At 49.5% G+C, this 26,649-nt stretch overlaps 1 protein-coding gene across 1 annotated transcript; it reads right to left on the bottom strand.

Moving 5' to 3' along the window:
• Positions 1–846: 846 nt before the first annotated feature.
• Positions 847–25,985, bottom strand: Bace1 (beta-secretase 1). The gene is made up of 9 exons (XM_041638673.1): positions 25,267–25,985; positions 9,780–9,868; positions 7,731–7,947; positions 6,476–6,613; positions 5,667–5,801; positions 4,390–4,491; positions 3,787–3,936; positions 3,387–3,558; positions 847–2,767 (listed from the first exon to the last, which is right to left on the bottom strand). Exons 1-9 carry the CDS (start codon positions 25,525–25,527, stop codon positions 2,526–2,528), a joined length of 1,506 nt encoding a protein of 501 aa, XP_041494607.1. The 5' UTR covers positions 25,528–25,985; the 3' UTR covers positions 847–2,525.
• Positions 25,986–26,649: the final 664 nt, after the last annotated feature.

Genomic DNA, 26,649 nt, shown 5'->3' with positions numbered 1-26,649 from the left:
AATCCTAGCACTTAGGAGGCAGAGGCAGGAGGGTGGCTACAAGTTTGAAGCCAGCCTGGTCTACATAATGAGATGCTATCTCAAAAAAATACTTTAAGAATTACTTTTTTTCCAAAAAAAAAAAAATCTTTGAAGCTAAAAGAATAAAGAGAAAAAAAAAAACAGGAATGATTAACAAGCCCCAAGAAGGCTACATTTTGGAGAGTGGGTTTCTGCAGCTGAAGCCTCATCAGAATGGCTCTATTCTTTGCAGAGAAATAAATAGTCAGAAAAACTTAAATTTTGCATCCCTGTTCCCCATTACCTCTGCCCACTGGGCCTCAATGGTACCATACATGTAGACCAGTGGCAAAAGCCCCACATGCCATGTGGAGATAGGCCAGTAATTTTCCAGGAGACTTTAAAAATAGAGCTGTATAATACATATTTTTACAAGCAAGAAGCTGTTGTCAAGATTTTTTTTTCTGTTTTACACATCATAGTTCATAGATTATACAAAGGAATTAACCATCAAAAGAAAAATTAATGCAAATTTTCCCCTTAAAAAAAATAGAACACCAGTTACTAGGGTAAATAACAACTAGGTTGAGTGTTTTCCCCCTGGAAAAAGATGGGAAAAAGCCAGTTTTTCCCAGCATGGGTAGAAATTATAAAGCAGGATGTGGCATTTTCATGTGGCATTTTCATTTCATGGTAGTGATTCTGGAAGCTTATTTACACTGTAGGTTCTGAGCTGGCAGTGGACAGTCTCCACTCTTCCTGGCAGTCCTTGTGGTTGTGGGGTTTTCCCACTCAGCAGAGCAGCACCAGTGTAGGGGGAATGAAGAGGACCCAGCTGAAAAACTGTGACTCGGTATTCTTAGTTTATTGGTTTATGGCTTGTGGGCAGCTGGCAAGGGCCAGCAACACCAGAGGCCCTGCGTGTATCTCCCTCTCCCCCATCAGCTAATTCCATGCTTGGCAGGTCTCCTACCTGAAAGCAGAGTATAGAGCATATAGGGATAGGATACAGCGGGTGTCCCAGGAAAATTCAACTCTTCCCACTAACACTGGTTTCATGTCTGTTGTGTTAGAACTCACAGGGAAGAAATGAGTTTGGCCCCTACTACCTAGCCCAAGAACCAGCCTGGGTACCCATGTACTATTGGGAGGGGCAGCAGAGAGCAGGACAGAAGACTGCTCTATCAGGAAAGGCGGAGAAGGAGGTAAGGAAGCCCTGAAGCTGCCATCCTTTCTCCAGGCAGCCTAGATACTGAAGGCAATGACACAGAGCCAGAAAGCCCTCTATTTCTTACATTCATGGTTTAATACTAGCCAATGTGTGATGATGCCTTAGCCAAATAAATAGAGGGGCCACTGGAGAGGACAAGAAAGTAATGAACTCACTCAGTATTCCATAAAGATCCTACCAGTTTGTACCACTGGGCAAGAAAAGTAAAATAAAAATAAAATCCAGGCAGAAGCAAAGACATCAGCCCTATACCTGCTGAATGAATCTTCAGGATTCTGCCTTTGTGGAGCAGATAGGAGAATTGTCCTGTCTGTTCCTTTTAGCACCTCGTTTGGAGTGAAGCTATGCTGGAAAGACAATCCCCAGCCCTGCGGTATTCTTTTGTCCCATAGGACACCTGGGACTGTGGGGTTGGGACATTTGAATGTCACTTAGCATGTAGAAGCAGGTAAAGACAGATGGAATTAACCAGGTAGGAATTCATCTGTCCAGTGGGACTTTCTCATGAGCACTGTTTCTTGAAGAGAATTTTGAGCAGAGCTCTTTGGCCAATCAGCCCTTTTCCCCATCTCATTTCAGTTCAGGCTGCAACCACAGACACATTGGGGAATAACACCTCTCTCAGTCAGGATGGGCTTCTGTCTTGGAGATGAGTTTAAACTTGGGACTAAAAAGTGGTTATATTTCTGCCTTTCCTAGCTTTGCTACCAACTTCTTCCTCTGTCTCTGTCCTGTCTCTCCTCATCTTGACTGCCCCAGGAGTACACACATTGCATCACATTGGTTTTTGTTTAACTCAAGAAGCAGTCTTTGCACCAGTGTAGGCTTGATTCTGCAGTCCCTAAACTGACAAACTGCATTTTCTCTTGCTGACTTCAGCCAGCAGGGAAATGAGATTGACCCTTTCTCTCCAAGGTACCACAGGGACACATGCCAGGTAGCCTGAGCATGACACCAGTACTTCTAGAAGGACAGAAAAAATACTTTGGGTTGGATAATCTGAAGGATGCTGGGCAGAGGGTCAGGGCTGAAGCTTCAAGCAGCAGAATTTCCAACTCAAGTTTGAGGTGACTAAAGGTATTCCTGCCACCAGAATGCTGTTTTCTTCCCTCTTCTGTTTCCTACAGGTGTAAGCCCTGTAACCCACCTTGCCAGCTTTCCCTTTTCTTTCAAAGCAGAAGCATCTGGCAGGTAGGTTAGGGTCCTGAGGTGCTCTGTGTTTCCACTTGTGTGACCAAAGGGAACCACTCAGATGTGGTCCAGGGGAATCTCTGTCATCTGCCCACAGGCCTCCTTATTTCAGCAGGGAGATGTCATCAGCAAAGTCATCATGCTGATGGCGCAGGCAGCGTAGGCAGCGCCACTGACATACCATGAGGCAGAGTGGCAACATGAAGAGGGCGCAGATAGCAGCCATGACATAGGCTATGGTCATAAGCGTTGACTCATCTGTCTGTGGAATGTTGTAGCCACAGTCTTCCATGTCTGGTGTCACAAAAGGACCTTCCACTGCTGCTGTCCTGAACTCATCATGCACTAGAGAAAAAGTGGAGATGAACCAGTAGCTCTTAATGTCATAGTGCAGTATAGGTTATACAGTTAAAACAGCTTCTTGACAAGGACCCTTTGGGATCCACCCAAGTGAGTCTGTGCAGAGCCCTTCCTAGAAGGGGAGCTGTGTGTGTGGGGAGGGGGGGGGAGGGGATCTGTTTCTCCTTCCAGGACCCTGGAAACTGCAAGGCTTCCTCATTTTCCCTTCCAGTAGAAGTGATACCAGAAAGTCAACAGGTCTGAGTTGACCAAAATCCAGCCCCTTAACAAAATCCAGCTGACTTACCTGTCACCATGAAAGCCCAATCACAAAGCCCTGCCAACTTTCCGTGGCAGCATTCAGCTCTCACTGTGGGCAGCCAGCTTACCCTTGCAGCTAAGGTTTCCAAGTACCTGCAAAGCTCTGGCTGTTACAGGTTTCCACCAGTGCTTTCCCCATCGGGCAGGGTTCACCAGAGCAAGCCTCGGCCTTAGCTTTCACACAGTTGGACTAGCCAGAGGCAACTATTACTACCTCCAAACAGAAAGGAACCTGGGTATCCTAGCTGGTGTCAGGAAGAACATGACCAGACTGATCCCACACCCTCCTCACTGGTGCTCTCACCGTGGCAAGCACTGACAGCAAAGCCAATTCGTTTCTGGGCACGATCAAAGACCACATAGAAGCCTTCCATGATGACAGCTCCCATAACAGTGCCTGTAGATGATTGTGAGATGGCGAACTTGTAACAGTCATCTTGGGATGTGGCCACATCTTCCACAGGCCGCAGGTATTGCTAGGGAAAAATGGCCACAGGGTGAGAGCATGTCTCCTTATTTCATCCTCCCACCTCTCTCTGCCTCCTAGCCATCTGCACTTAGCTCTTCCTCGAGCCCTGAGATGCTGAATTTTCCAAGACCCTGTTACCACTAGACATTCATTTTGCCTTTCAAGTTGTAGGAAGCCACATCTGTTTACACACTCTGTCTTCTTGGCACCCCACTGCCTTAGCTTGGGGACATACCTGAGGAAGAATGGTGATGCGGAAGGACTGATTCGTGACCTCACCCATGAGGTAAAGTGAGATGACTGGGAAAATGTTCCAAGGAGTAGTGCCTGCTTGCCAGCACACCAGCTGCTCCCCTAGCCAAAAGCCATCCGGGAACTTCTCAGTCTGTTAACAAGAGAAGAATGTGAGTAGTCAGCCTGTCTGACCACCTCTTGTATTCATTGCAGTGACAGTGACGGTACCAATCACTCTATGCTTTTCTAGGGGAATTCCTACAGTGGCGAAGGTAAACTGGACTAGGGATCGGGAGAAGAAAGTGGGACACTGGGCTCATAAATTTGTGCTAGGCTACTGAGCTTAGCTGCTCACACTTCCTGTGGGCTCAGAATTTGGAAGGTCAAGGCGTGAAGATGCTAAGTTCAAGGCCAACCTGCATCACATTCATGATCCTGTCTCAAAAAGAAGAGGAAGGGGAGAAGGAAGAAGAAGAAAGGTACCAGCTGAACCAACAGACCATCAGTTTCTAAGTGCTCTGAGTGGAAGGATCTATAGACATCTTTGGCGTGCCGGGGAGTGTGTCACTGACTTGTGATGCCATTGTGTCCTTACTGCACTGACCGAGGAGGCTGCCTTGATGGACTTGACTGCAGCTTCAAACACTTTCTTAGGCAGACGAAGGTTGGTGGTGCCGCTGTCCACGATGCTCTTGTCATAGTTGTACTGGGAAGGAGAGAGAGCAAAGGGTTAGAAGAGCTTTTTTGAGGAGAAATTGGGAGGGGTGAATCTGAAAGCTAGGCGTCCTGCTAGGGTTGGCATCTCAGCTTTGCATACCTCCTTGGGCAAGTTACTTAACCTCCATGTACCTGTTTCCTTGTCTCTAAATTGAAGATAGTAACAGTACCTACCCAAGGTTTATCTTAAGGATTAACTAAATCAACACGCTGAAAGCACTAAGTTCCTAGCAGATCCCAAGCACTTGGTAAGTATTGACGTTGTTACGTTGTGTGGGTAGGTGTTTTCTAAAACTAAACAGAATGCCTTGTGTGGTGTTTGTAACTTCCTCCAGTACTTTTATGTAGCTAGTCTCATTTAACATACATAGTAATGTAGAGAAGGTTAGCTCACCATGCATGAAGCCCTGGGTTTGAGCCCTAGTACTGCATGGTGGTGTATACCTGTAGAGCACTTGAGTCAGAGACAGGGGACCAGGAGTTAAAGGTCATCTTTAGCTACATAGCAAGTGTGAGGCCAGCATGTGCTGCATGAGACCCTACCTCAAAAAGCCAGAAAAAGGGGCAATTGGTATCTCAACAGGTAAGAAGGACCAAACATGATGACCTGGGTTCAATCCTAGGAAGACCCGTATGGTGGGAGAGCGGGTTACTGAAAATTATCCTCTAACCTCCACACACAAGCTGTGGCACATGTGCCCCTGCCCCCCAAATATTTTAAAAAGAATCTAGGGAATGCAACCCCAAATGCTGGCATTTGGAGTATATGAAGCATAGGCACTAACACTTTGGGGGTTTTTTTGTTTGTTTGTTTTAGCCTCTGCTTCATAGACAAGGAGACTGACACCCAGGAGTTAGGAGCCTAAAGGCACTTAAACAAACACCAGGGCTAGAGTCGGGAGCTGTCCTACCGTACAGGCAGTGACTAGAGTCCAGATAGGAACTAGTTCCATGGTTTCATTCCTATACTGTAAGCTAATTGGTCCAGGCTCTGACTGCTCCACCAGGCCCTGCCCCTTCATCTCAGGGATTGCTGTGTGATTTCTAAGCTTTTGACTTGGTCCAGCCCTGACAGGTCCTGTGCCTCCACCCTCTCCTCCCAACCTCTCTCACGTTGTAGGGCTAAGCCCTTTCCTCTCCCTTGAAACCCCTTCCGTTTCTTACCTCCTTGCAGTCCATTTTCAGATCTTGACCATTGATCTCCACGCGTACAATGATCACTTCATAATACCACTCCCGCCTGATGGGTGTGTACCAGAGACTGCCCGTGTATAGTGAGTGGTCAATACCGCCAATGATCTAAGAGAAAAAGAGGTGGACACCTATGTCCTAGCACAGGAGGAGAGTGGGTCACCCAAAACCAAGAAGTAAGGGTGCCAAGATTCTCTCTACATCACCCTTTCTTTCTTCCTTTCTAATCCCATCATGCCCTGTGCATGGTAATTTTTAGTTTAAGTGGGTTCAGGATTATTTGTATGAAAATCCCATAGTCCTTGACAGAGTTACTTAAACCTAAGCTAGCACAATAAATGCGGAATGGATTGATCATATGCTGCTTTCATAAGTTTTATCTTCTTTGCTTGTTGGAGAATCAGTCATTTCTGTCCTGATTAATAAATGGGCTTGAATGAGTCTGGTGGCATACACCTGTAATTCAGCACTTGGAAATTGGAAGGAGGGGGATGCTACAAATCTTAGACCAGCCTGGTCTACATGGTGAGCTCTGGGCCAGCTGAGCAACAGGCAGTATCTCTTAACAAGCTCAAAGTCCTTGCATACCCGACTATCAGACAACAATCCTAACAGGTCTAATTTTTGTTTCCTTTGAAATGTACCTAATCACTTTCCATGAATGATTCAGCTCCTTTCAAGAAAAGCAGGGAAGAGACAACTGGGAGAAGGAAAGGAGGGAAGTAAGATTGGAGTATAAAGGGGTTTCTTGATCCTGGCCCTGAGGGAGAGGACACACTCACCATGCTGCCTCCTACTGAGGCTAGTGCCTCGGTCTGGTTGAGGGGAAAGCCAGCACCACAGAGCTGCAGGGAAAACACATTGGGAATGTGGGTCTGCTTCACCAGTGAGTCAAAGAAGGGCTCCAGGGAGTCGTCGGGCTGTGGCAGAAAGACACAGGAGTAAATCCTTGTGCAGGGGCCTAACAGACAGAGGTCAGCTTCCTGCCTATACTCAGGGACAAAGTCAAAATTTAGGGATATTCCTCAGGAAAGATCAACTGGAGGTACTGAGATCTGGCTGAGCAAGGGTAAGAAACATTGCAGTGCAAATAGACAAGTGCTAGTCATAGCAATTTTCATCCATCCCCATATGGTTAACAGTTTCATATTTGGAGATAGCATCCTGTACCTATCATGGCTGCTCCCATGACAGTCCCACCCCCTGCCTTGTTTTCAGCCCTTTAGACAAAATGTTCCTCTTCCTTTATGGCACGTGTGTGAGTATGCATATACATGTAGAAACCAAAGGACAACCTTGAACATTGTTCCTCAGAATCTGTGTACCTGTTAAAGATATGTATTGTGCGTGCACTGTATGTGCACCACAGCATGGATGTGAAGATGAGAGGACAATGGGCAGGAATCAGTTTGCTCTTTCTGCCACATGGTTCTCAGGCTTGGTGGTAAGGGCTCTTAACCCACCAAGCCACCTCACTAGCCCTGACTTGTTTTGTTTTAAAATTTATTGTTTTTATGGTTATGGATATTTTGCCTGCCTGTATGCCTATGCACCATGCATGTGCTTAGTGCCTGTGGAGGCCAGAAGAAAGCATTGGATCCCCTGGAAGTGGAGTTACAGGTGGTTGTGAGCTGCCATGTGGGTTCTAGAAATCAAACCTGAGTCCCTTGGAAGAGCAGCAGGTACTCGTAGTGATCGAGCTCTCTCCAGCTGCATCCTATCTTGGTTTCTAAGGTAGGGTCTCTCATTGGCTGGGAACTTGTCTAGTAGGCTACGTTAAATGGCCAGTAAGCCCCAGGATTTACTTGACTCTGCCTTCGCAGAGCTGGGATTACAAGCGTGCACTATTACATCCAGTTACTTTGAAAATGTAGGTTGTGGGGATTAAGCTCAGGTTCTTATGACTGCTAGCTAAGCCATCTCTCCAGTCCCATGTTTACCCTTTCAGTTCTTCCCCCTTCTCTCGACTCCTTCCTTGTGTGGCATGCAGTGAACAGAGTACAGGCAACAGTGTATAGGTCCAGGCGTGGTTCTCACCCTGGCAATCTCAGCGTAGGCCAGCCCTAGGATGCCCTCCCAGTTGGAACCATTGATGAAGAACTTGTCCGATTCGGTGATGGCAGCGATGTTGGCACGCACCGTGACGTTGGGGCCATGAGGGATGCTCACCAGGTCAGTGCCCAGCTCCCCCTCCCACTTGCCCTGGGTGTAGGGCACATACACACCCTTTCGGAGGTCTCGGTATGTGCTGGACCTGTAAAAAGGCAGCGATCTGTGTCTGCAAAGCTACAATGGGTATGTGTCATCAAATATATTCCCAAATGTCCCCTTACCCCACCCACGGCATTCTAGAATCTACTCAGCAGAACAGCCCTAGACATATCACCCAGAACAGAATGTAAGGCAACTCTGCAGACAGATGAGGCAAGCTGTAGCTGGGGCTTGCTCTCCTGATTCCATAGTTGATATTGTTGGACCTGAAGCTCAGGCCTATGAAGAACAAAATGAGCTTTGTGCATTGTGCCTGCGGCTGTTGCAAAGACAACTATTGGACATCTCCCCCACCCTAGTTCCAGCATGCTCCCAGAGAAAAGGACCATTGACTCTCTTGCTGCCTTGGAGCCCAGTGGTACCATCTGCACCATGGAGAAAGAACCAGGCAGTGTGACTGGAAGCCATGTAACAACTTCTAGAGAAGATCTGAACAAGCATCCCAGCAGAGCAGGCAAGTGTTGGACACCAGAAGAGGACTTGTACTCATTGCTGTGGGATGCCTCACCTGTGTTTAACCACATTGCTAACCAGGGCTGGGCAGTGATGGGACTGGATGAAGACCTGGAATGAACTGTCTTTCCACTGAGCTTACCCACACTCCTTCCCCAACTGTGTTCTTAGGGAAAAAGGAAACAGAACAGCAGTTTGTACTTTGACAGGTCCAAGGTGAGGCTCTAAGACTGTAGTGGACATACTTTTCTCATGTCACACAGATATGTCTCAAGCACCAGACGTCTCCAGGCCTCCCACATCACTCTTCACTGTCTCTCTTACCTCGTACCACTTTAGCCTACCTACTACCAAGTGGAACCCAGCTGGGGGCACTGAGGATGGCACCAGAAGAGGCAATTCAGGGGATGCCATGAAAGAGTCTTTCCTTTGTAGTTTTTGGCTTCTCAAAACTCCAAGAGTAAGGTTTTGCTTATGTGGTATATGCGCACGAGTGTGCACAGATGAATAGGGGTGTCTTCTGTTGCTCTCCATTTTATTTTTTGAGACAGGATCTCTCTCTGAGCCTGAAGTTGGCTGTTTCAGTGAGACTGGCCAGAACGGTCCCAGATCTGCCCATCTCAGCCTGCCAATGCCTGGGTTACAGGCACGTACAGTCTTGCATGGCTTTTATGTGAGTGCTAGGGACTTGAATGCAGCCCTCTTGCTTTCAGTAAGTTCTTAGTCACTGTGCCATCTCCCCAGCCCCTTTTGGGCTTATTTTTTGAGAGTTGCTATATAGCCTACATTGGTCTCAGCAATCCTCCAAATGCGGAGATTACTGGTATGTGCCATCATGCCCAGCTCCTTTACATGCTTAAATCATGCATAACTACCCACAGTGGCCCTAGATGAGAAGAACATGGTGAAAGACACTAACCACTGTAACCCATTCAGCCTTCTAAACTATAAGCTTAGCCCTCTTTTTTGTTTGTTTTTTGAGACAGGGTTTCTCTGTGTAGCTCTGGCTGTCCTGGAACTCACTTTGTAGATCCACCTGCCCCTGCCTCCCGAGTGCTGGTATTAAAGACATGCACCACCCTGCCTTGCCATCCTAGCTCTCTTGCCTGTCCATACAGAAAATGAGATGGTTCCTATTCTGCTCTGAGAGCCTTGGGGCTGCTCCCTCCTTCCCCTCCCATGGGAAGCTGCCCCATGTCAGTACAGGAACACTCTTAACCCATCCTTTCCCATATTATGTCTCTTCTCCTGGCCCCAGCTCCCTCCTTTTGCTTCCCCCCTCCCTAGTAGGAAGAAAGGCTCTTGTTCTTACACCCTCACTCCTTGGAAGATCCCCCACTCCCACCCCTCGCCAGGACTTACAGCTGCCTCTGGTAATAGCGATGCAGGAAAGGGTGTGGGGCAGCCCCCACTGCAAAGTTACTACTGCCCGTGTCCACCAGGATGTTGAGCTGTCAGAGAAAGGGAAGAGAAGAGACGTTGTAGACAGGTGACTCTGGACACATTGGCCTGTGGTCCCACTGAATTTTGCATAGAAGACTAGTCAGGCTGATACCCCTGGGACTAAGGCCACACAGACGGAATTTGGGGATCCTACCAAGCCTCAGAGACTCAACTTGCTTCTGTGTAATGCTTATGTTCCCTGTGTCATCTGAGCCACACTGTTTCTACAGCAGTTGCCTCTGCTTGTAGTTGATCCACTTCATCTGCAGCTCACCCCTTCCCTTCCCCTGACTCCCCAGGAGGAAGTCTGGGTCATCTTCTCTGGGTACAAGAGGAGCTATTCTAGGAGCTGGCACTTGCATGGAAAGATTGGGGGTTGGTGGGTGGCACATTGGCACCCTGATGTGTGGGATCCCATGCCCCATAATGTGGCTTCCCCTTTGTCTGAGGTACTTAAGCTTGTATGTGCCATTGTCAGAGAAAATGGGGATCCAGGAGTCCCATGGCTAAGGGCGGGCAGACAAGGGTCTCTTTGTTCCTTGCTGTGCAGCTCCTTCTCCTAGCATGTTGTCTATCCTGTCCCCTGCTCTTCTCCTTGTAACTGACTCCTCTTAGTGAATGGAATGATATTCTTTTTCTTTTTAAAGAGGCTTGAACCATTCTCCTTAATGTGTGAAAACCAAAGAGAATATTAAAACTGATGAGAAACCCAAATAAACTCTGTATCTTCATTTGTTTTTAGTTGCTCATGCTCATCACTGTGGCTTAACTAAATAAAATAAAAAGTTCTTAACAGCTTCTTCTATTTGATCACCTTAGTAGGATTGTTTAGGGGGTTGGGGTTTTTGTTTGTTTGGGGATTTTTTTTAATTCTTTTTCCAACTTGGAGGTAGCTTCTAGCTCAAACTGGTTGAAGCCACTAACACTTTCACCTGGACATGCAAAAATATCCAGTAAGTGACTTTTTGATAGCCCAGAGCCAAAACCCCTTCCTACAAATCATGCCAGTGTGTGCATCCTTTCAAGAGTCATGAAGTTTACGCATGTGCAAACCACCCATCACCTTTCCTCACCTCCAGTCACTTTCCGCCATGGCTTGTCCTAGCTTTTCATCATGTTGGCACATGCTTAAAAGCAACTCAAGAGGGAAGCTGTGAAAACTTACTTTGGGTCCAACAGCAAGTCTCCTGTTACTAAGCTTGGCTCTTGAACTCACCAAGTGGCTGAGAGTGACTTTGACTTCCTCATTCTTTCTCTGCCTCCCCAGTACTGAGATTACAAACCCGTGCCACTATGCACAGCTCAGGGTTTCAGATGCTTCAGTCTATGGTCGTAGGCCACATTGCTTTGGGTTTTGCCAACATAGTACATCATGTGAAACTGTTCATCTCACAGCAGCCAAGAAGCAAAGGAAGAAGGAGCCAGAGTTCTGCTATCTCCTCCTGGAGTGTACCCCCGGTTACCTTATCTCCTCCTACAAGCACCAGGCTGAAAACACATAGGCCTTTGCTGTGCCACTTAGACCCAAGCTGTAGCAACGCTTATTCTTTATGACACAAACACTCCTCAACCTTATCCTATCTAGAGGCAAATTTATTCTGAGGGTTCCCCGTCTTCCCATTTAGGCACCTCACAAATAAATTATCTTTGTAAAACTAGTTAGTGCCATGACTGGCAGAGTCTAGAGTGCATAGCAGGCCTCTTATGGTAAGGCGCTGATGGCCTTACCCCTCCCTCAGCCACACCAGACGGTTTACACGTCTGCTATATCCTAGGAGCAGAGAAGAGGTAGGGCCCTGTCCTTAGGAAAAGCCTGCAGTCTCAGTGGGATCTGACTTCCCTAAGTCAGTACCTCTGCTTCTCCATAACCTCAGGGCCTTCACTTCTTTTCTCAGCAAATTCAACAGAGCTCTGACTTACACACCTTGACCAGGTCATCGCGCTCCTCAGCTTGTTTTGTTCAGTCTGCCAGGACCAAGCCCAGCGACTCCGCGATCAGCAAGCAGAGCCTGTGGCTGCGCTGACTGCTTCAGTGCCCACTTTGGTTATCTGACCGGCCCCCCAAAGACTCCTCTATACTGGTGACAAACCTTCAGACCCTGCCTCAGACCTCCTCCCCAGCTCCCACTCCTGGCTAGGTCCCCATTTCCCTCCCTGCTCCCCCCACCACCACCACACACACTCTGTGCCTCTCCCTGGTCTCTGGGCAGCCACCAGTTAACAGCAGCCGTGCTTTCAAAGAAAATCAATAGAGCTGGTAGGCTCCACATGTCAGATTTCAACCAACTGGGTTAATGGTTAAAAGGCTTCACCTCTTCTGAGGACCCCTTTCCCTACCTTCAGGGCTTAGCTCCTAGCACCAGAGTGGGTCTTCTCCCGACACAGCCCCTGTAGCCTGGGCATGGGAGGGACGACTGGAATGTGTGCACAGGCCAGCTCTAACAGATTGGCAACATCTTTACACTAAAATGGAGCCTTTATCCAGGGACCCTGTTGTCAAGGCCTTTTCCTGTCTCTTCGGGCCACTCCCTTCTCTACCACAAGGTACCAGTCCTCTCACTTCCTGTCCCAACCTCAGTCTTTCATCCGAGGAAGGTCTCTCTCAGGCAAATGGAGCTAAGTCCAAGAAAGAACAACCTTCCTCACTTTTGACCTCACACATGCCATATTCCAGGGCTTCAGACTCTTGTTGCTCTTGCTTCTCCCTCTCCACAACAAGATGGGAAACCAGAAGAAGCCACACTCCCTCTGTAGCAAGTCTGGCTGTTCCTCCCATGCATGTGGTCCCCGGTGCTGCTGAGAAGTGATTTCTAGGCCTGTCTTTCAACATCTCCAACTGAGCCCCCTGGGCAGCTTTTAGCAGCCTCTCCCCTTCATCTAGGTGTAGGCCTGGGGCAGAGTAACTGAGCCGTCAGGTATCAGCACTGCCAAACAAGACAGTTAGGGGGGGAGGGCGGGAAGCAGCTGGGGAGGCCTCATCTCCTACCTCCCAGGCCTAGGGCCCACCCAGTCTTTCTCAGCTCACTACTCTAGCCCTCCTGGGTCTGAGATTGCCCCAGTTGCTCCTGCTGTCAGGCCCCCAGTTTTTATCTGGGCTGGGGAGACAACCCCCTCCTTGCTCCTTCTCTGGGCACCTACTCTAGACACGATCTCCTTTCCCTCAGGCAAATTCAACCATCATCTGAATTCTTCCCACTGGCCTTTACAAATGCTGAATTCCTTCATTAAAAACAACACACACCCTCCCAAATCTCACACCGCCTCCAGCTACCCTCTCTTCACAACCTAAGCTCTCAGCCAAGCTGTCTGCATTTTCTTCACCTCCCACTCTTCCTCAACCCATTCTAAAACTGGGTTTGCCTCTGTCCCGCCACTATCAAACAGCACTTACTACAGTCAGCGGTGATTTCACAGGAACAGATACAGGAGACATCTTTCTTCACATTACACCCCATGTCACCTCTCAGGTCCCCTCCTGTATCCCTGAGAGGCCCCTCTCCCTCACAGGCTTTGACTCCCCCTCCCCCAGTACTATTTCCCATGAGCAACTCTAAGCAGGGATGACCAAGGCTGACCTCAAATTGGCCTTCTTCAGTGTTCCCTGTATTAGTAAGTGGTGGCATTGTGCAATCTTTTCTGTAAGGGCATCAACTTGAGGCTCTTCAAAAGCCTCCTTTATCTGTCCCTAGTGCTCCCAGTCACCATCCTTCAAAGAGCATCTGTGTCTGTTTCTTCCCATCTCCTCCTTCGGTCCAGCTAGCATCATCTCACCCTGGGATATCACAGCACTCCTCAGCCTCAAGTTATATATCATCTCTAATGTCATATGCACTGTATGTGTGCAGGAGAATAAGGAAGTCAGAATAGGATGTCAGATTTCCTGGGACTGTTGTTACAGATGGCTGTGAGCCATCATGTGAATACTTGGAACTGAACCCTTTTTACAAGCGCGGCCTGTGCTCTTAGCTCTTACACCACTGAACCATCACTCTGGCCCCCACTCTCAACTATCTTGTCACCCCTGCTGTGGACCTCACCATTCTGTCTCCTGGGCTGTGGCCCAAGTAGCCTTCCCAAGGTTAAGGTGACTAAGTTGCCCTCCAAAGACAGCAGCTTCCTCTGGCTGTTAAAATGTTTAGCTTCCTTCAGGGCATTTTCAACCCACCCTGCCTGCATACTCAGCCTCAGGCAAGTGGCCAAGCCCCACCACGCCTCACTGGCTCCTCCCTACCCACCGAGGGCGGCACAGTCTAGCTCTGACTGGGTCACCCTCTTCTGACCTTCATCTTTAAACCTCAGCATAAAAGGGGCTTCACTGGGGACGAAGACTGGGAACTATAACCTTAACCATGTGCTTCCTTACCTGCCTCTCTGGCTCTCACCTCCCCATGTCTAAGAATTTTAAATCCACAGTGTAGCCCTAGTTGGGTATCCTGGTGCCTGGCCCTGGCAATAGGTCTTTCTTTTCTCTTCTTTTTTTTTGTTTTTGTAACAGATTTCTCTGTGTAGCCTTGTCTGTCCTGGAACTTGCTTTGTAGATCAGGCTGGCCTCGAACTCATAGAGATCCACCTGCCTCTGCCTCCTAATGCTGGGTTTAAAAGGCTGCACCACCACTACTGCCAGGCAATACGTATTTCTTGAAAAACTGGTTTCTTGGACAGTGGGGTAGAAAGTCCCCCAGAGGCACCCACCAGAAGCTGTTTAATTTTATGATCTGCCTTCCTTCCTTTACTCTTTCCCTTGACTTCACTTGAGAGGCTGGGTTCAGGCCACCTGTAGCTTTCTCCTTCCTTGTCCCCTGGCCTAGGGAGACCTAGGAGGCCCATGCCCAGGAGATATAGCTTGGGGTCAGGACTAGGTCAGTGCCAATCACTTAACAAACAAATGTGCTCCTGGGGGCCTCAGAGAGAAGGTGGCTTCTAGGGAAGAGCTAACAAGCCCCACAGGGAGAGGCACACCTGCCCAGGTTCAGGCTGCTGTGTTGAGCAGTAGATCTCAGCTGGTGCAGGGAATGTGAGGCTGGCAAATTTAAAGTGGGGTCCATTCCCATAGGACTTACCCCTGCAGATAGGGATAGCTCAGAACTTTCTGGATGAAAGGAGCCTTCCAGAGCCTCTATCTCATGGCCAGGCGAGATGGGTTGTTTCTTACTTTTAAATAATACTAGATTATTACTGTCAATGTAGACTAGTGGTTATCACTTGCCTAGCACGTACAAGAGCCCAGGTTCTATCCTCAGTATATCAAAAGAATAAAACAAACCTCCCCTGCCCCATAAGTTTTCCTGGCAGCCTAGCCCAGGCTCTGCAACCTTTGCAAGCCTCTAGGGCAGAGGTTCTCCCTCCAAGTCTTCCTTCCAAAGAAGACATCTGTTTCCTTCGGTGTACACCTCCGAGCTGAGAGCTAGCGAGAACAAACCATTGGTTTAATGCTAACATGAGGGGGGGAGGCTTTCTTCCATTTTTGAAGAGAAGGAAACAGACCCAGGGAGTGTGAGCCATGTGGCTACCTTACAAACAAGCCACAAAGCCAGTACCAGCCTCCGCTGGCTCTAAGGAACCTTTCATCTTCTTGACTTTCTGGTCCCTCCCGCCTGGAGAGGAAGTGTGTGGTAGAGGGTTACACTGTACAAGTCTTTGTGTGATTCCCTCCACAGTGACTCTGGGCTTGGCCAGGGGGCATCGGCAAAGGCGCAGGGAGGCTGATGAGACTCTCACACTTGGTCTTAGTACCCTAGCCAGTGAGTCTGTGTGGCAGCCCAAGTCTTGCCTCCTTAAGGACATTGTGAGCCACAAACCTAACAGGTAGGGGCAATTCAGCCTCTAGTTGACTTGCCAGCTGTATATAGCCACATGCATGAATTCAAACAGGAGGACCTCAAGGCAACCTATCTGAATGAAATCCTGGGACCTTTGACACTGCGGGCTACTGACTAACCCTGGGTCACTCCCCCGGAGCTTCTCTTGCCACTCTCCCCTTCCTCCCTGTGGTTCTTGTGACGTCTCTGAAGGGTGCGATGACCTGGCCTGGCCTCCTTTCCTTAGCCTGTTCTCTGGCAGTGTGGTGTGTCTGACACCTGTTCAACTTTCAAGTCATGGTCAAATATCCTCTCTCTCAAGGGTCTGCCAGATGGAGCTCCTCTTCTTGCAGGTCCTCAGCACCACCTGGCTTCTCTGGTTACCACTTCCACTTAATCATCAACTCGCTGCCTGCCCATCCCGAGATGCTCCTAGGAATGGAGCGGCTGTTACCTAACTATTCCCTGGCCCCAGCAAGTGTTCACGCTGCTTTATTTTATTTTTTTTGAGACAGGGTCTTTCTCTGCAGAAAAGGCAAGGCTGGAAGGAACCTCTGTGTAGTCCAGAATGGCCTCAGACTCATGGCAATCCTCCTGCATCCGTCCACAGATGCTAGAGTTACAGGCATACACCACCAAGCCTGGCTGACTTCTTTTTTTTTAAATTTATTTACTTATTATTTATACAGTGTTCTGTCTGCAGGCCAGAAGAGGGAACCAGATCAAATTACAGATGGTTGTGAGCCACCATATGGTTGCTGGGAATTGAACTCAGGACCTCTGGAAGAGCAACCAGTGCTCTTAACCTCTGAGCTATCTCTCCAGCCCCCTGGCTGACTTCTTACACTGACTGTGAGTCTCATTTCCTGCAGTCGGTTCCCTAAGACCCTCTAGATGACAGGTGTTATTCTCAAACTCAGGGCCTTAGCAGATCAGTGCGTGGCCATGACAACTGCAGCTCACCATGCCTGTGCACAGAGCCGTAATCTCCTGGGGGTGTGGGGGGCTCTGTGTTTCTTAAAGCAGCCATGGCTGCTCCAGGCCTGCTTGCTCTCAGCCCTTGCTAAATAGATTCATCAACTCTCTTGAGTAGACACACGGCCAAACCCAAGAAAAGGGACAAGGAAGGGCACAAGGAGCCTGAGGTTAGCACTTAAAAATGGCTTCTGGCGCCGGGCGTTGGTGGCGCACGCCTTTAATCCCAACACTCGGGAGGCAGAGGCAGGCGGATCTCTGTGAGTTTGAGGCCAGCCTGGTCTACAAGAGCTAGTGCCAGGACAGGCTTCAAAGCTACAGAGAAACCCTGTCTGGAAAAACTAAAAAAAAAAAAAAAAAGAAAAAAAGAAAAATATGGCGTCTGGCCAACAGCTCACTCCTGCCTCAGACTGCCCTGTACCTGCATCCCGTTCAGCTCCCTTCTGCTTTAGCAAAGCAGTCGACACACAGACTCCTTACTCTAGTTAAGCCTCTGCTTTCTTTGCTCTCCAGGCAGCAGCTGGTTGGTACCTGTGATCAAGTAGTGCTTATCCCAGCTCAGGCCAGCTTTTGTTGTTTTTGTTTTTGTGATTTTCTTTTCCAGGACAGGGTTTCTCTGTGTAACAGCCCTGGCCATCCTGGAACTCTGTAGACCAGACTGGCCTCAAACTCACAAAGATCCATCCACCTGCCTCTGCTTCAAGTGCTGGGATTAAAGGCGTGCGCCATCACTGCCTGGCTCAGACCAGTTTGTTAAAGAGACCCTGAAGGAATTGGGTCACCCCAAACTAAACTCATCTAGTGTACCCTTTCCTCTTTGGCCATGGCGTTCTTTTCTTTTGGTATCTAGTGCTTCCTATTAGGTGGTGACAGAGTCAAAAACCATCAAGTCCAATCAACACAATGACTTTTTTTGTTGTTTGTTTGTTTTTCGAGACAGGGTTTTTATGTGAAGCCCTGGCCATCCTGGAACTCACTTTGTCAACCAGGCTGGTCTCGAACTCACGGAGATCCGCCTGCCTTTGCCTCCCAAGTGCTGGGATTAAAGGCGTGCGCCACCACCACCATGATGGCTTTGAAACTTTACTCTGGTGCTTGGGGCGGAACCCAAGGCCTCTCTCTACCAGAGCTACATCCCCAGCCCTGTGCTGGTTCCTGGAGCCTCTTTTGTACCTTCATTCTCTGTAGAGCTCACCTGGAAAGCCCTTCCCCATAGCAGCTCTTAGCTACCCGATTCCCTCAGACAGTGAATCCTTCCTCTGGCTTAAGCTCAATTTCTGGTCCTTGAGTCATGCTCACCTACTGGGGGGAAGCGAGGAGTCACCTCCTCTGTTCCCTAGCAAAACCTCCATAGGCCCTGAAAAGGAATTGGGGGGGGGGTCACTGACCCTGAGGGGACACCCCAGCAAAAATAAATACAGTCATCCTGGCCACAGTGGGGTTCCAGTGGGGAGTGGCATGGGCAACCACAGGCTGATAGAAGTCCCATCCTGGAGGTCGGAGAGCCTAGGAGCCTCTACTCTCTGGGTCAAAATGCTCTTGAGACTAAGGACTAAGCAGCCTTCCTCAAAACACCTGCCTCACCCTCCTAAGAACCAGCAGGAACCAGTTTACCAACATCAGAGGATGCCTTCCACCCTCTGGACTCTCCTGCTAGAATATCACTCTGGAATGCAGAATACGGCTTGGCCTTTCCCAGTCACCATTGAGAGAGGGTGTACAGCAGAGAGAGACTTGAGTCATGGGGGCTTCTCTGGGAGAGCTCTTCCTGAATTTCAGCTACAATTTTCTACTTTGCTTTTTACTAGAAATGTCTAGAAGTGCTCAGAGGACACCTTTCTCAGCACTCTCCTCTCCCAAATGAATCTTTCTTTAGCCGGGAGGGCAGAGGAGCGCCCAGTCCAGGAAGACCGCCGTTTCTGATGCTTTTCTCCCTTCCTCCTCTTCTCCCTCCCATGTCTACACCTAATACTCCTTCCTCCTTTTCTCCCTCCGTGTCTACACCTAATATTCCTCCTTTTCTCTCTCCCGCGTCTACACCTAATATCCCTCCTCTTCTCCCTCCGCGTCTACACCTAATATCCCTCCTCTTCTCCCTCCGCGTCTACACCTAATATCCCTCCTCTTCTCCCTCCGCGCGACTACACCTAATATCCCTCCTTTTCTCTCTCCACGTCTACACCTAATATCCCTCCTCTTCTCCCTCCGCGACTACACCTAATATCCCTCCTTTTCTCTCTCCGCGTCTACACCTAATATCCCTCCTCTTCTCCCTCCGCGTCTACACCTAATATCCCTCCTCTTCTCCCTCCGCGACTACACCTAATATCCCTCCTTTTCTCTCTCCGCGTCTACACCTAATATTCCTCCTTTAATCGTCGTCGTCCTCTTTTCTCACTATTCTCTCAAAGAACAAGGTCATTTGGTGACTCTGGGGTGACTTCCATACAGGTTGAGTCCCAGCTCCCACCAGTTTCCAGATGCCCATGGCCAGCTGTTGCCAGGTTCACCCATAAGGATGGCTCTCCACCATCTCCAAGGCCGTCAGCATTGTCAAGACTCTTAAGATGGAAATTACCCGAGTGCTGATCCTTGGACTTGAGCTCCAGCTCTGTTCCTCCTAGCTGGGCACCTTCACAAACCCCCTCAATCTCGGTTGGCCCCAGTTTCCTTATCTCCCAAAAGCGCAGGCTCACACCTAGCCCTCATCATTAAGCCAGAAAAGTAACCACGGAAGCCAGGCCCAGTGACCCCACCTATATCAATCTCAGGAGGCTGAGGCAAAAGGATTATTGCAAATTCCAGGTCAGCCATGGCAGTATAGTGAGTTCTAGTACAGCCTAGGGTATAAGGGTAAGGTGCTGTCTCAACGGGCTCCCCTGGCCCCATAAAGGAAAGAAAATAACTATGTATGGAACTTGGTAAACCGTATCGGGTTTTAAGAGCTTGCCCCTTTGCCGTTCACCTGTACAAACAAGCTGAGAGGTTAGGGAAAAGGGACCAAGACCTTCCCTTGCCCTTCCTCTCAGCCCTTGACTCACAGGGACGGCACAGGGCTGGTTCAATTGCACTGTGACTGCTGGCATCCTGAGACCTTCCCTCCTTTCTCCCCTCACTGCCACCGCCCTCGCCAGGCCCTGGTCTCCAAACCAGATGCTCGTCTCTCACAGTACCCTATCCAAGCCCTCCTCCACACTGAAGCTGTTTTCCTGGAAGTAAAATTAGACACCACCATCTTCTCTCACAGGCCTATGAGGTCTGCCAGCTGCTTCCAGCACGAGGCCCCAACTCCACACAGCCCCACAGCATCCTTACAACTCCCGGCTTCTCACCACAGCTTGTGCACCTCTTCCTGAAGCGTCCCCTCCCGCCTCTTTCCATAGAGCCGAGCAGCGAGCCTATACCCTATCCGAAGTAGCTACTTTGCTCAGTGTGGTTCCTAGACTCACTGTTCTTGGATGTCACTGTGTTTCTACACTTGTGTTTCCCGCCCAATTGTAAGCTCTCCTCGACAGGTGCTCAATAAATATCTATCATCCTGAGTTGACTGCCACCAAGTTTCCTTCCTAACAAATTAAATTCTTCTGGGTTAGAGGTCAACGATGCTCATCCTAGCACAGGGAGATACGCCTTTTCATTTTTTTAAAAGTGAAAATGATGTGAGTTCGAGGCCAGCCTGGTCTACAAGAGCTAGTTCCAGGACAGGAACCAAAAAGCTAGGAGAAACCCTGTCTCGAAAAATCAAAAAAAAAAAAAAAATGAAAATGAGGCAGGATAGGAAACGTGGGAACTTAACAAGGTGTGGTCCATGCCTGGGATCTCAGGTTCTCAAACTCTTCTGGCTGACTTAGCTCCATAACCCCCACTCTCCTTTGTAAAAAGTATGTCTTTCTCAGTAGTACTGTCCTCATAGCTACATTAAAACATTTTCCTTCTATGCCGCTGAGAATAGCTATAGTTTCACTTCTGATTCTCCTGCCTCCACCTCACAAGTGCTGGGGGCACTAGTGTGCCCCACCCCTGTATATGTTTAAAACCTTTCTTAATAATAAACCCCAGTTTTGGATTGAGGATGCAACTCATTTGGCAGAGTGCTCATCCAGCATGCGTGAATCCCTGGGTTTGACCCCAGCATCCTCTGCACCAGGTCTGTGGGTATACACTTATGAGCCTACTAGAGAGGTGGAAGCAAGGGGAGCAGAAATTCAAGATCACAGCTGGGTGGTGGTGGCGCACACCTTTAATCCCAGCACTCAGGAGGCAGAGGCAGGCGGATATCTGTGAGTTAGAGGCCAGCCTGGTCTGCAAGAGCTAGTTCCAGGACCGGAACCAAAAAAGCTACGGAGAAACCCTGTCTCGAAAAAAAAAAGAAAAAAGAAATTCAAGATCACCTTTATCTACATAATGAGCTTGAAGCCAGCCTAAGCTACATCAGTTGATAGTGGGATCGAACCCAGGACCTCACACATGCTAGCGGGCGCTGTGTGACTAACTAGCCCACCCACACCTTCTCTCTCTCTCTCCGCATCCCACCCTCTCTTTCGACAGGGTCTTGCCAAATCATCCAGACTGCCTTGAACTCACTTTGTAGGCCAGGTTAAGTCTTGAACTTGTGATCCTGCTGCCTGGTGAGATGGCTCAGTGGCTGAAGGCGCTTGCAGCCAAGCCTGACAAGCTGAGTTTGGCCTGGAACCCACATGGTGGAGCTGGCTCCTACAAGTCATCCTCTGACCTCTACACACAGGTTGTTGTATGTGTACACACGTACACTAAATAAATAATAGCCAGGCGGTGGTGGCACACGCCTTTAATCCTAGTACTCGGGAGGCAGAGGCAGGTGGATCTCTGTGAGTTAGAGACCAACCTGGTCCACAAGAGCTAGTTCCAGGACAGTCTCCAAAGCTACAGAGAAACCCTGTCCTGAAAAACCAACCAAATAAATAAATAATAAATAAATGTCAAAGAGAAAGACGATGAACTTCAAGTTGTATGGTGCTGGGGTGTGAACGCAGAGGGTCACGGACATGCTAGGCTAGTGAGCTACCACTGAGCCACAACCCTAGTCCCAAAAGCTTGAAGTTTAATGAAGGAAACAAACAGTAAACAATGGTCAGGGAAACAGCACAGAGAGGGAGGCTCTCCTCGGACTAGTCAAGACAATAGTATTGTAGGAGGAACAAGGAGTGAAGCAAAGTCTCAGCTTACCGACCACCTGACCACTGACTTAACCTGCACAGCCCTAGTTCTTCCTCCGGGAGCTGTGAATAATGTAGAGTTTTTATATACATTGCAAAAACAAAGAACAAATACACAACAAAAAAGAGTAAAGCCGGTATTGGTGGCACACACCCTTAATTCCAGCATTCGGGAGGCAGATGCAGATGGATCTTTGTGAGGTCAGCATTTTGCGGGGGGCCAGTGTGTTTCTACATAGTAAATTCAGGTCAACCGGGGCTGCATAGTGAGGCCCTGTCTCAAAACCAAGCAAAGCAACATACCAAAGTAAGAAGCTGGGTGTGGTGGCAGACACTTCGTGTCCCACCGCTCTAAAGGCTGGGGCAGAAGGCTCATGGATTGTGCCTAGCCAGGGCTGCGTAGCACGGTGGGAGACAAGCAGCAAAGCAAACAGCCCAAGATATGCAGACTGGATAAAAACCAAACCAAACCAAACCCCCAAAACGTGCATGTTTCAAACCACATCCCCCTGCCTCCACCCTATTCCACCAACAGTCTTGTTTCCTTCAACATGCCACAGCAGAATCGTAAAGTCAACCATGACTTTCTTCACCCTTCACATGACGTCATAAGTCCTGACGTTCCTGGCCTCCTCTCTCTCATCTCTCTCATCACAGCCTCATGCTGTCTTCTCCACAGCACCTCATCCCTGAACTGCTGTGAGCTTCCTGCCTCCCGTAGCTCTATATTCCATTTTCCCTAAAATTCAGACATCTGTTTGCTTGCTTTAGATCATTTCCACTACAGATGATTTCAATTTTCCCCTCAGAGCTCAAGTCCAAACTAGATAGCTTGACATTTAAGGCTTTTTGACATTTTGGCTCAGTTTTATTTACCTAAACTGATCTGGTCTCAGCATAAACCTGTAATACCAACTAGCTTGGCTTTCCTTTGTCTCCTGAACAAACACGCATAAGCTCAGACACACAACTCATTCTCTCGTTTATCTCTGGTCCCTCGTAGTCTGTGGGCCAGAGTGGGAAGCAGGCAAGAAGCAATTACAGTGTGTTGGGTGAGGTGCCAGCTCCTGACTGGGAATGGCCTCACTCCTTCCCATCCTCCAGGACCACACTCAGCACACACCTACTCAGTGAAGTACCTTGGGGCAACTCTACCTTCAGCATCCATCTTTGTACCTCCATTGGTCAGTGCCTCTCAAGTTTAAGACACCTAGGAATTTTGCCTCTAAGGGTCTAAGGTCATGAGAGTTTCCACCTTCAACTGGCTCTAAAAACAAGAATGTACAGACCATCCCTTTTATCAAGGCTATGAATGACCTGGAAGGAGTACTTATATTTCACTTCCTTTCTGCAGAAGGTGTGTCGTCCATCTCTTTGTAGACCAGTCCCCCAAGCATAGAAAGCACCCCTCCAAATTCCACATTTCCTTGTCCACAGAACTCTGCCCTCCTCACTCCCATTTAGGGCTTCTGATAGCCCCATCGGATAAGAAGAATGCTCATTCTTCCCACAGGCTGCCGCAGAGGGGAGCAAAATAGTCGCAGAGCAGAGGCTGGCTGGACTAGGGTTTCCGGGGCGGGTAGGGGCGGGTATGCAACCTCCAGCCTCCCTAATCCGGCTTCTAGTCAGGGGCAGGGAGGTACTGACCAGCCCCAGTCAATTACTCTCTGCCAAGGGCTGTGTAGGAGCACCTACACATCTCACGGGACCAGGGAAATACAGCAACTGGTCGCGCAGTTCCAAATGAAGTCAACACGTTGGCTCAGATTTTACGCCTCAATGCTTGGTACAGGAGAAGCAGAGGTGGGTGGGCCAGTTAAGGAGAAGGAGGTAATGTTTATTGGAGGTCACTCAACCCAGTACTTTCTTCTAGGCAGTTCTGCTAAGTGGTTTCATTCAATCCTCACAATTATCTTGCAAAGGAGATCTCATTTCCCACATTTTAAAGACAAGGCAATAGTCAATGAGAGGTTATATAAGTTGCCTAAGGCCACACAGCCGATGAAAAGACAAAGCTGTGGGTGGTAGGCAGAGACTAGGTTCCTCCCCTGCCTGACCAGAAAGTCCTTGCTGGTAGTATCACAGACACGTGCATTTGCACAGCACTAGAGTCCCAGGCCTCCTCACGTCCCCTTCCCTGACTGTTGCCTTCTGTTGGCTCAGAATGAATTCTAGCTCTGGCTTTGCGTCTGTACTCAAACTCTGTTCTACTTCTGGGAAGTTATGATACACAGCAAAGAGGAGGGGTGACCGGGGAAGACCAGAACTACAGAACACCCAAAGCGAGCCTGAGTGTGGTGGACCCAATAAGACTGGCTCCCGTCGCATAACAAGAAAGTAGGTGTTTGTGGTTCTTCCATATCCAACTGTTCAAGTTAAAGGAAGTATCATTGTCTCTTCCCTGACCCCCACACACTCCCACCTTTCCACACCCTCCAGGGACTGGAGCCACTGAGAGTAGCTTAAAGAGACACACAGGATCAGATTCAAGGTGACACCTAGAAACGTACACAGAATCACACTGCCACCAGTACCCAGACTCGCCCACAGAGGCGGCAGATGCACTCAGAGGTCAGCCAGGAACCCCATATGGAAGGTAGCTGTCTCAAGCCCACACTCCCAAGTAGGCACAGGCAGAGGACACGACCTCCACCAGCCACCTTGGAGGTACCTTGGCAACTGGGAAAAATCGGGATAGTGGAAAGTGTTTCCTCCATGGCTGCTTTCTCCTCCACCCCAAGCCCTTCTCTTGCTGGAGAGTTCTGGCTTCTTTACGAGGTTATCATTCCTCAGACTCATTCAGTTCCCCTCTGGCCATGTTCTGAGGCACCAGTGGGGGAGGGGCTGGAGTGCAGAGAGTGGGGGTAGAAGAGGAGGAAGGGACGGGGGAAGCCAGAGTCTACCAGGACTTGGAGGCTACATGGATGTCAGCACCTCTTTCACTTTGCTGGCTTGTAGCAGCCAGGACTGGGAGTTAGGAGCTGATTTATCCAACTGGTGCCAAGATTCTTGGGTTCTCAGAAGATGATGGTGGGGGCCTTAGAGTCCCCCAGAACACTAGAGAAGGGGAGAGTTGGGTGATGGGATATGAGAGACTTCAGCTTGGCCAGAGCCAGAGGGGTGCTGACACCTGTTAGTGTTCCTGTGCCTGGCCCTTCCCCAGGGTCAGGTGCTACCATTGAAGTGTTTTTCTTATGGGGAAGGTTGGAGCAGCGAGAGGACAGGAGTCAGCCCTGGGACTGGGACGCCAGTGAAAGGAGTTGGGAAAGGGGAAAGACTACTCCTACACGACCCTGGAGGAACAGCTTGGGAAAGGGCCTGTCCTGCGGCACCCATCATCGAACAGGACATCTTAGCAGGGCAGCCTGCTGCATCCCTACCCTGTCACCCCTGTCACTCCCTGTCAGGGAGGAGGGCTGCAAGGCCTGACCACCTTACCGTCTGTGGGGGGCTGCCCACGGTCATCTCCACATAGTAGCCCTGGCCGGACTTGCCCCTCAGGTTATCCACCATCTCCACAAAGCTGCCTCTCCGGCCAGGCTCCTCGGATTCCTCGTCAGTCTCCCGAGGCAGTCTCAGGCCCAGGGGTGGCCCTGCCAGGCCGCTGCGAAGGGGCAGCCGGATGCCGAGATGGGTGCCCTGGGCAGGTAGCATTCCCGAGCCCATCCATAGTAGGAGCCAGCGCAACGCCGGGGCCATGGTGAGCCCGGGCCTTGTGGCTCCGGTTGGCGACGGTCCCTGTTGTCTACCCCTATGTCTGGGTGGTGGTGGCTTCTCTCTCTCAGGAAAGCGGCCTTGGAGGCATCAGGACTGCATAGCCCGTAGGCCCCTCACTCAGATCCCGGTCCAGGCGGCGGGGAGCGGGCAGGAGAAATCCGCAGCGCACCGGAGGAGAGAACCGTAGCTTACTACATCTTGACGGCGGCCGCCAGCTTCAGCGGGGAGCTCGGGCCCCTCGGGGGGCTGGGAGGGGCGGGCATGGCGATTTGAGCCCGCAGCTTTCAGGGTCTTCCAGGTGGGGTCGGCAGCGAGAGGACGGACAGGGTTTCCCGGCTCCTGCGGCCGCGTCGGCTGCTCAGGCCACCATAATCCAGCTCCCGGTTTCCAGCACCCAGGAAGGCTGGGGAGGCGGAAAGACTTGTGGCGGTGGCTGTCAAAGCCAAAGGGTTTTTGCTTTTCCCTGGGATCGCTGGGAAGTGTAGTTTTCCCATGGCAGATAGCCCAGCTTCCGGGGCTGAGAGGGGTCTGGGATGCCCTCTGCCGAGATGGAGTTCACTCTGCAGGATCCTGGTGGGAGCGGGTTCCCAAAGTGCTGGCAGAGCAAGAAGAAACCAGTATTACACCTCTCATCTGCTAGTCCTTCTTTAATTATTTTATTAATTCATTCATTTTTTTGTTTCCTTCCTTCCTTTTTTTTTTTTTTTTTTGGATACAGGGTCCTATAAACACACCATTCAGTGTAGGCTAACTTTGTCTTTGATGCAATCCTCCTATCTCAGCCTCCCGAATCAGCATTGACTGAGTTCCCTCCGTATGCCAGGCACCAGGCACGTTACCTGGCATAGGGCAGAAAAAAGATACACAGATCCCAAAAGATTCCGCCAGGGAGAACTGTGATTTTTGCACAGTGTGGTGTTAAGAATTTGGGGTATAACACGGTTGGGGCATATGCCTTTAACCTGTGCAAAGGCAGGAGAATTTGCTGATTCAAGAGCAGTTTGGTCTGCGTAGTTAGTTCCAAGATATCCAAGACTACACAGAGAAACTCTACCCCCAAAAACAAACATACCAGGGTGGTGGTACACGCCTTGAATTCCACAC

Source organism: Microtus oregoni, unplaced genomic scaffold, assembly GCF_018167655.1.
Source record: "Microtus oregoni isolate MIOR12 unplaced genomic scaffold, Mior012 000055F_ref0000237, whole genome shotgun sequence".
NCBI lineage: Eukaryota > Metazoa > Chordata > Mammalia > Rodentia > Cricetidae > Microtus > Microtus oregoni.
This window is presented reverse-complemented; position numbering and strand designations above follow the sequence as displayed.

Coding starts and splice junctions, on each gene's coding strand:
- Bace1 (XM_041638673.1), bottom strand. CDS start 25,527: ATGGCCCCGGCGTTGCGCTGGCTCCTACTATGGATGGGCTCGGGAATG. Junction 5,802..6,475: donor CCTCAGTAGGAGGCAGCATG/GTGAGTGTGTCC, acceptor TTTTTCTCTTAG/ATCATTGGCGGTATTGACCA. Junction 3,937..4,389: donor CCATCAAGGCAGCCTCCTCG/GTCAGTGCAGTA, acceptor TCTTGTTAACAG/ACTGAGAAGTTCCCGGATGG.